Source organism: Xyrauchen texanus, chromosome 35, assembly GCF_025860055.1.
Source record: "Xyrauchen texanus isolate HMW12.3.18 chromosome 35, RBS_HiC_50CHRs, whole genome shotgun sequence".
In the NCBI taxonomy this organism is placed as follows: Eukaryota; Metazoa; Chordata; class Actinopteri; order Cypriniformes; family Catostomidae; genus Xyrauchen; species Xyrauchen texanus.
Window position 1 is genome coordinate 39,253,211 of NC_068310.1, and position 10,000 is coordinate 39,263,210.

Sequence of the window (10,000 nt, forward strand, 5' to 3'; positions counted from 1 at the left end):
CCTTTAACTCCCTATTAAAGACCTTATTCACAGCAGCGCCATCTTTGATTTTGAAGGGTCTCTTCGATGGGCTGTACTGCAGTTTAAAGTGTTTTTGGATCTTTCTGTGTACAAAACAACACAAAAAAGGACAAAAAACTCCAGACAATATGAGTTGTGGAAAATCAGATGGGATATTGGAGCTTTATACAGATTTACACCGTGCATGCCATTGAAGAGACTGTAAGTCTATCCCTCACAGCCTTGTTGTCATTGTCATTCAAAATCAAAGATGGCGCTGCTGTGAATAAGGTCTTATTTACAAAAATGCCCACACATGGCTGAAAAGCCCGCTGACTGTTGTGTTCGATTTGACCGATTAGAGGATTAAATGAAAGTATGACACCAAACCATCACAAATACCAACATATCCTTAGCGATACAATTACTATAATGTAATCATGTGCGCTATAAACGCATGCTGCACAGTTGTGAGTTGAAATGATCTCAGTCCAGTCAAATCTGTTGATGATCTTGAGGCCACAACAGTCAACGAGAGCGCTCGGAATAATGTTTCAACAACGTAATCTGATAAAAGTTGATTTAATGCATATGGTTTTTGCCACCACTTCCTGTTTGACATAAGCGGTGACGTTACCAAAGCATTGGTCACTATATAGGCTACATGCCAAATCTGGTTTTCCTTTTTCGTTGTTGTTATTGTTATTATTATTTTTCACAACTCGTACGTTAAAATCAGTGTCAGCCCTTGTCTGTGTAAAGCAACTTGGGGTTCAGTGTCTTGCCCAAGGACACTTCGGCGTGTGGGCCGGGAATCAAACCACCAACTTTGACATGCATTACACACTTAAGCTCTATGCAAGGATATGAACGCCGGTGGTTGTAGGTACACTGCTTTGCCCCATGTGTCAGAACGCAATATAGTGATCATTGGCGTTGGTCAAAACTTTGCATCTGTCCTGTACATAGCTGCATGAAATATGTTTCTGTCATCAGAGTGACAATATTCCTCAATCTTGTTTCTCTCTATAGGCTGAATCTGGTTATGGTTCTGAGTCCAGTTTGAGGAGACATGGGTCCATGCTCTCCCTCACATCTGCCACCAGCGGATACTCTGCCACCTCTACTTCCTCCTTTAAGGTGAGAACATGTGCACACACACACACACACACACACACACACACACACACACACACACACACGTTTGCACCTTCAGGTATAAAGCATGTGATACTCAAGTGCATGTGTGTGGTCCACAGAAGGGTCACAGTCTGCGGGAGAAGCTGTCGGAGATGGAGACGTTTCGTGACATCCTGTGCAGGCAGGTGGACACACTGCAGAAATACTTTGACGGCTGCTCTGATGCAGTGACTAAAGATGAGCTCCAGAGAGACAAGAGTGAGTACAAACATGCTGACAAACGCTCACACAACGCTCACACAACACTCACACAACACTATCACAACGCTCTCACAACACTCAAACAATGCTCTCACAACGCTCTCACAACGCTCACACAACGCTCTCACAACGCTCACACAACGCTCTCACAACGCTCACACAACACTCTCACAACGCTCATACAACACTATCACAACGCTCTAACAACGCTCACACAACACTCTCACAACGCTCTCACAACGTTCACACAACGCTCATACAACACTATCACAACGCTCATACAACACTATCACAACGCTCTCACAACGTTCACACAACGCTCATACAACACTATCGCAACGCTCACAACACTCACACAACCCTCACACAACGCTCTCACAACACTCACACAGTGATCACACAACGCTCTCATAACATTCATACAACCCTCACACAACGTTCACACAACGCTCATACAGCACTATCACAACGCTCACAACCCTCACACAACGCTGACACAAAGCTCTCACAACACTCACACAATGATCACACCACGCTCTCATAACATTCATACAACCCTCACACAACGCTCATACAACACTATCACAACTATCACACAGTGATCACACAACGCTCTCACAACGCTCTCACAACACTCACAACGCTCACACAACGCTCTCACATCGCTCACACAACGTATAATATATAAACCGTATTCAGACTGCAGCAACTCGAGTGATCTGTCTGTCTAACTTTCATTTTCAACCTTTTCTCTCTCGCTCACTCTTTTTGGATGCACCCCTTGTCCTGTTGATTCACACAAATGATCAACTGCTTCTTTTGTTCGTCTTAGTCCTTCCCTTCATCTGTCTTGCTGTGTCTGTCTAGTGACAGTGTTACAGTATGTTTGTACAGTTGACTCTCAGTATGCAAGTGGGCCGACTTCAGCACCAGCTACCGCATGGCCCCGAGTTCAAACTGACTGTGTGTGTGTGTGTGTGTGTGTGTGTGTGTGTGTGTGTGTGTGTGTTCCCTGCTCAGTTGTGGAAGATGATGAAGATGACTTCCCTACCACTCGCTCCGATGGAGAATTCCTGCACAACAACAACGGCAGCAAAGAGAAATGTGAGTGTGAGCACCTTATCCCAGATTTGACCGTGTGTAGTGTCTCATCAGACGTCTGTGTGTGCAAACTTCAAGTTCATGCTCAATTAATTCTCTGATTCAACTTTAGGAGGCTGGTGATGTCTCATTATCGGTTGCGCTTCATTCACAAAAATGACCTGGTGCAATTTAGATCATATTGCCGCGAAATGAAAGTAGGCGGTAAAATGAGTTTTATTTAAGAGGTGTTTGGGTACATTTTCTAGCAGCGGTAATTCATTAAATAATGTTATGACCTGGCGTATGTGTGGTTTAGACAAGCGCTCTTTCGGCATGTTTTAGGTGTCTGGATCAAAGTGATGCAGGACAGTCCCGGCAGGTTGTGTCAAACAACGGTGGTCTGCTGCATCCTCCGCTTTATAGCGCTGAGAATTGGCCCGCAAGCTCAGAATTGCGCATGCTAATTGTATTGCAGTGCTTGCAAAAAGGAGCCATTTGTAAATTAAATTCGCCGTTTGCTATGTTGACTACAACTACACATTATATGATGTTTTACCTTGTGAATTTCATTGTTTATTGAACACGTACAGTCGTTTTAAATCAGACGATTGCAACACACTCCGGGGCAATTTAAGACTAATAACAATTTGACGAGTTGAAATGGTAAATGGTCTGCACTTATATAACGCCTTTTTAACCTTAATGGTATTCAAAGCGCTTTACACTGTGACTCATTCACCCATTCATACACCAATGGCGGCAGAGCTGCTATGTAAGGTGCTAGCCTGCCATTGGGAGCAACTTGGGGTTCAGTGTCTTGCCCAAGGACACTTCGGCATGTGGAGTCGTGTGTGCCGGGATTCGAACCACCAACCCTGCGATCAGTGGCCGACCCGCTCTACCACCTGAGCCACAGCCGGTGCGTAAAGCGCAAGACGAACACCACTTCTGAATGCACGTGACCTCTGACCCCTCAGACGTCACCGTCATATAAAACCTCATTCATCTGTAATGGATATCATAAACATGGAATTTGGATTACTTTAATAAACCTTTGTTAGTCAACACCACTCGCCGCTGCATCCACAGATGCAAGTTAAGACTTTCCTCCGTAAAGGAGAAGCCGTACATCATCACTGTCCAGAAGCGCTGACGTCTTCTCTGGGCTCGCTCTCATCTTAGATGGAAAGTAGAACCAAAGAACTATGTTTTATGGTCTGAGTCCACATTTCAAAGTGTGTTCAAGCTGTTATTAGCGTCAGGTCCAAAAGCCAGTGTGTGTATGGGCCCGCGGTGTGTCAGTGCCCATGGCATGGGTAACTCGCATATCTGTGAGGGCACCATGAATGCAGACAGATATGTAAACATTTCGGAGCAACATAAACAGCCATCCAGCACTGTCTTTTCCAAGGACGTCCCAGCATTTTCCAGCAGGACAACTTCAAACCACAAACTACCCGGATATCAAGTGCATGGCTGTGTAAGCAGAGAGTGCGGGTGCTAGATTGGCACGCCTGCAGTCCAGACTTGACTCCAATTGGGAATGTGTGGCGCATTATGGAGCGCACCATCCGGCAACGAAGACCCCGTACAACCGTGCAGCTAAAGACCTGCATAGTGGATGAACGGGGGAAAATTTCACTTTTACTTAAACTTAACAAACGTGTGTCTTCAGTGCCCAAATGCTTAATAAGTGTCATTACTAGATATGGTCATGTTTCACAGTGGTAAACACTCGACAGTCCCAACGTTTTAGGAGCGTGTTGCAAAACAACAGCCTTACCGTTGACGTTTCATTAAAGAGTTTGGGTCTGCTTTGTCTCTTTCAGTGTTCCAGTGTCTGATTCATAAAGGTATTAATGGGATCGACTTTAAAGGAGAGGCCATCACATTCAAGGCGACCACTGCGGGGATCTTGGCCACTCTCTCTCACTGCATCGACCTGATGGTGAAGAGAGAGGACAGCTGGCAGAAGAGACTGGATAAGGTATGACACACGGGCCTCTAGAGCTCATGTTGCTGGATTCAGAGCGGGATGGTGTGTTATTAACCCAGAGGCACATTGTTTTGTGATTTGTGTGAAAGATTAGACAATTAAGGTTAGAACTAGCAACCACTAGTACAAGGTAAGCATGCTCTGACTTTGCCAACCACTTATTTCAGTAGGAACCTCATTTTAGTTTTGACGTATGAAGGTGTGACCTGCCGGCGGGTCCACAGGGGGGCGCTATATTGCGAAAAGTATTTTCACTTTATAGGTTAAAGTCCCTGTATACATACAGTAAGTCAGTCATATGAGGTATCGTTTGAAAGCTTGTTACACAAATGAACAAAATAAGGCCTGAAAATATTTGCGTCACAAATTAGCGCCCCCTAGAGGTAACGGGGTAAAAATGTTAATTTGAATATAAAAGTATTTCACGTGGCACTTAAACAGACAAGTCATAAAGCTCTCAGGGATGTGACTGTACAGTTTATTTTGTTGCCCTTATACATTTACATTTATGCATTTGGCAGACACTTTTATCCGAAGCGACTTACAGGGACAATCCCTCCGGAGCAACCTGGAGTTAAGTGTCTTACTCATGGACACAATGGTGGTGGCTTTGGGGTTCGAACCAGCAACCTTCTGATTACCAGTTCAGTGCTTTAGCCCACTTCGCCACTACACCATAGTTTATGCACTGGTCATTGCTGCTGTAAGCCCCGAGAGCTAAAAACGTTATATCGGCTTTTACCTTAGTTATCTAATTTAATTGTCTATGAGCTTGTTTGGCTGAACGATCCAATGTTACGTCTTAGATGTCCAGAACAAATGCCATCTTGCAGGAAAAGCATACTAAACAAATCATCGACTATTGATAATGAAATGTTATACATCATCACAAAGATGAGCTTTCTAATGACACCTAGATTGAGATTCTAGTCCACTCAGAGGCCGAGATATGCAATGAAACAACGAGGGTGTTGCTTAAACCGAAAAATAGACTGAATGTCTATGGACGAGCAAATCTGTGAGGGCTAAAATGCATTAGAGCGCCACCTACATTTCAGATCTGTATATTGTGATGGAATGTGATGGAGAACAAATAATTTTTTCCAGTGTTTGCTGCCATCTAGTGGAATAAAATAAGAGTTTTCAAATTGAGATGGAGTGAACAGAACCAGAATTACAACGACTTTGTCGCTGCAGGTCGCCAGTGGCTGGTGATGAAGTCGCTAGTGGGCGTTCCCACTACTGGTTGCCTAGTAACGTTTATAAATGACATTCACGGATGTCATTCCATTGCTCTTGACAGCAAATCGCTTTTCTTGGCGCTAAAAACAAACATTTTGGAGGGAAAAGACTAAATATAAATGGAATCAGTACATAAAATGCTTTATATCAAAGATGAATGAGAAACAAGGCGTGCTGTTTGCCATAGCGGCTGTTTATCTGCGTCGAAAACGCAAACGCCGGTCTGTCTGGGTCCACAAAACCATTAAATCTCGGAGTCAGCACGGCGAGTACCACCGGCTGGTGCAAGAGCTGCGGCTGGATATACTATATCCATATCATAGAGCACTGGAAAATTGCTAACAGCAAGAATTAGCCTTTCATCCATCTTTCCGTTACTGCAGGAGCTGAGAGAGAGAGAGAGAGGATCACGTGAGCTCTCCCGTCTTCTCTCCTATTGGCTGTCGCTTCCGTTAGTCGCTCTTCGTTTGAATAAAGTTGAACTGGTCGCTATCGCTAGTCGCTGTGCTCTCATTGAAAATTAATGGGATGAAGTTGCTATCACGCGTGATGTCGCTGGCAGTGTGTACGCAGCTTTAGAATTCCTTTTTTTTTTTTATTACTCCAAATTTGTGGTTGTTTTTTTTTTTTTTTTTTTCGGGGTTTTCTGAAAAATTGAAGACCAATTTTTTGCATTTAGTCCACCATGTGTGTGAATGGTGAGCTTTTAAATTTGAGTGTGAAAAATCGCAGGCGGCAGCTCAAAAATGTATCCGAGTTTAATGGGTTTCGTGTTTGAAAGGATCTAGTGTGTGTTACGGAGGTGGGGCTGAATCTATCTGCTGATGTGTCGCATTCAGCACAATACTGACAGATACAATCAGAATGAGAATTTGAACGCAGCCGCCCCGCTTCTGTCCGAACAATGGAGCACTTCAGGACAATTCTGCACTGACTCTCTCTCTCTCTCTCGCTCTGCCCACATCACACTGTGACAAGATCTGCTCGTGCCAAGACATTCAACTTTAAAACAGCATGGTGTTGAGTCAGCTCAATACTCTCTCTCTCTCTCTCTCTCTCTCTACAGGAGATGGAGAAGAGGAGGAGGGTGGAGGAAGCGTATAAATCAGCCCTGTCTGAACTCAAGAAGAAGTCACATTTCGGAGGGCCAGATTATGAGGTGGGTTCTGCTACCAACCCCTGCAGAAGTTTAGCAACTAGTAATTCGACTTCACTTTTTGTCCTGTTCTCTCTCTTGTTGTTTCCATCAGGAGGGTCCAAACAGTCTGATCAATGAGGATGAGTTCTTTGATGCAGTGGAGGCCGCTCTGGACAGACAAGACAAAATAGAAGAACAGGTGTGTTACTGCATCAAACATGTGTGTTCCAGTGAGACACTTACAATGGAAGTCAATGGGGTCGATCTGTAAACATTAAAATACTCACGGTTTCAAACAGGTGTAGCCACAAGACGTAAACAATATGTGTGTTAGCATGATTCTATATGTGTGATGAAATCACTTACCAACATTGTCGGTGTAGTTATCTCCAATTTGACAACTTTGTTGCCATGACGACATGATGCTGTAAACCTTAAACCCTGAAATATATCACCTTCACCAGCTGCTGTGTACATCACTGCATTTAAAATGTATTGCAACCTCTCGTACCTTATTGCGTAATAAGCTAATTTGTTATTGAAAGAAAGTTTAATCTCTTGTGTGTGTGTGTGTGTGTGTGTGTGTGTGTGTGTGTGTGTGTGTGTCTCAGTGTGATAAGAGCAGGCTACAGAGAAGCAACTCAGTGCCTTCAGGCGACGCCTACTCCACGGTGGGCTCTCACCGATTCGCCGAAAAAGTGAGTACATTCCTCTGTGATCTTTTAAGTAACCCAACTGATCTTATCCTGTGTTCCCATCATGCTCTCTGTCCTTCTGTGTCATCTTCTTTCACTTGTGACATTTCTCAAAATCTGAACCCCTGATGAAGCTGCATTTTCTCTCCTCCTCTCCTCTGTAGCTCCCCTCTCCTCCCTCCTCTCCCTCATCTTCTGCCGTTGTCTTCACTCCCTCCCTCCATGAGCACAAATTCAGTGCCGAGGTAACGGCGCCCCCTGCACACCCAGCCGCTACTAGCTTATTTTGGCATGGTCATAAATATATATACACACACAAAATAGAAGTATCAACAGGGTTTTTCCTGGGTTAAAAATGGTCTTCGGTTGTGGCCGATATTCACGTTCATTGCGATGCATTTTTTTTTTTATTCTTATTTGTAATAATTGCAATTAATATTTAAGATAAGTTGTTGCATGTCATGTTTGTATTGAATATTATTTCTGATCATCTAGAAACTTCTGAACTTTTGTACTTCAAAGTGTGGTGGGAAATTAAACAAACTTTTAGTTAGCTTGTTATAATAACCACTTTACTGATTTGGGACTGTGCTTCTATAGTAAATATGATTGTTGAGTGCGTTACCACGGAGACGTAACTCGTGTGAAAGCTTCACGCTAAATCCACGCTCAATCCAGGTGGCGGCGGACGACGAATCTCAGTTGCCTCCGCGCATCTTATCGCGCGACTGTCAATCCGCGCATCTTTTCACGTGACTTGAGCGTGTGGAGGCTTCGCGCTATTCTCCGCGTCCACGCACAATTCAACACGCGCCCCACTGAGAGCGAGAACCACATTATAGTGACCATGAGGAGGTTACCCCATGTGACTCTATCATCCCTAGCAACCGGCCAATTTGGTTGCTAAGGAGTCTTGGCTGGAGTCTCTCAGCACGCCCTGGATTGAAACTCGCGACTCCAGGTGTGCTAGTCAGCGTCAGTACTTGCTGAGCTACTCAGACCCCCTGCACGAAAGATTCTTGGTGGATTGCACAAGTGATGCTAGTCTTGAATCACCCCACGCACATCCGCGTACTACATGAGAACCATATTTAGCACTTAATCGTCTTGCTATATGTGCTTTATGTCATCAGATTTAGCTTTGGCGGCCACTGAAACATTTTCAATGCAGGAAAAACTCTGATCAATGTTATTCTCAATATCAGGCTAAAGGGATAGTTCACCCCAAAATGAAAATCTGTCAACATTTACTTACTCTCATGTTGTTCCAAACCCACATGATGTCATTTGTTCTCCCTGTGGAACATAAAAGTACTGCAGGTTTTTTAAATGAACTTAAAGAAGTTCCCTTCCATAGTACAACAGCTTATAGTCTGTCAAGGCCAAAAAAACACCAAAATTAGAAAGTATGCTAGGCTTGTGGGCTATATTCCAAGTCTTCTGAAGCAGACAGTGTTAAGACTTTAAAGACAGTTGGTCACTATGAGTTGCCATACAATCTTTTAAAAAGCTATTTAAAGTTGTACTTTTGGTCTACTACAGGTTTGGAACGGCATGCGAGTGAGTAAATGATCATATTTCATTTTGGGGTGAATTATACCATTAATTCTATGTAAATAAGTGGCTGTGTTTTAAAGCCGAGTGAAAGGCTTTCCTAGACAGCATGTTCATCTCACTGTTGTTTGCATGAGTGTTCTTCTCTGAAGTCTATATGATCATCAGAGCAGCGTTAGACTTGAGGATTGCATCATTTTAAATGAGAGGAAATTGACTTGTTTTGATGTGGACAGGTGGAGGAGATGGTTCGCAGTCACATGACCTACTCCCTGCAGGATGTGGGTGGAGATGCTAACTGGCAGCTTGTGGTGGAGGAGGGAGAGATGAAGGTGAGTTTACTGCCAGAATTATAGAATTCAACAATCACAGCTGACCCGTCTGTTACTGATTCATGTTCCTAAATCAGTTCATTCAAGGTTACACTGAGGCACTTACAGTGGAAGTCAATGGGGCCAATTTTTGGAGGGTTTAAAAACAGAAATGCGAAGCGTATAATTTTATTAACGTACTTGCATTAATTATTCTTATAAAAGTTGTGTATTATTTGAGCTGTAAAGTTGTTTAAATTGTCATTTTAACAGTCATTTTAGGGTTTTAGTGTTTATGGCGTTACGTCGTCATGGCAACGCAGTTGTAAAATTGGTTATAACGTCACACAGATGCGGTTAGTAAGTGATTTTATCACGGTAAAATTGTGTTCACACACATATTGTTCATGTCTTGTGTTTATACTTCTGAAACAGAGTGAGTATTTTAACGTTTACAGATTAAACCCCATTGACTTGCATTGGAAGTGCCTCACTGGAACACACATTTTTGCTTCAAAAATTGACGTTGACTAGCACACCTGGAGTCGTGAATTAGAATCTCAGGGCGTGCTGAGAGACT

General features: G+C 43.5%; 1 protein-coding gene across 4 annotated transcripts in view; it reads left to right on the top strand.

Moving 5' to 3' along the window:
* The window catches only part of LOC127628900 (ceramide transfer protein-like), a 48,423-nt gene that overhangs the window by 25,446 nt on the left and 12,977 nt on the right, over positions 1–10,000 (top strand). For 2 of the 4 annotated variants that reach the window (XM_052105863.1, XM_052105864.1), the window contains exons 4-12: positions 1,033–1,140; positions 1,260–1,398; positions 2,422–2,505; positions 4,314–4,471; positions 6,789–6,881; positions 6,973–7,059; positions 7,472–7,558; positions 7,720–7,800; positions 9,346–9,441. In XM_052105863.1, the coding sequence (XP_051961823.1) occupies positions 1,033–1,140; positions 1,260–1,398; positions 2,422–2,505; positions 4,314–4,471; positions 6,789–6,881; positions 6,973–7,059; positions 7,472–7,558; positions 7,720–7,800; positions 9,346–9,441 (933 nt within the window). The remainder of the gene's footprint in view (positions 1–1,032; positions 1,141–1,259; positions 1,399–2,421; positions 2,506–4,313; positions 4,472–6,788; positions 6,882–6,972; positions 7,060–7,471; positions 7,559–7,719; positions 7,801–9,345; positions 9,442–10,000) is intronic. The other 2 variants (XM_052105865.1, XM_052105866.1) reach the window with 1 other exon arrangement.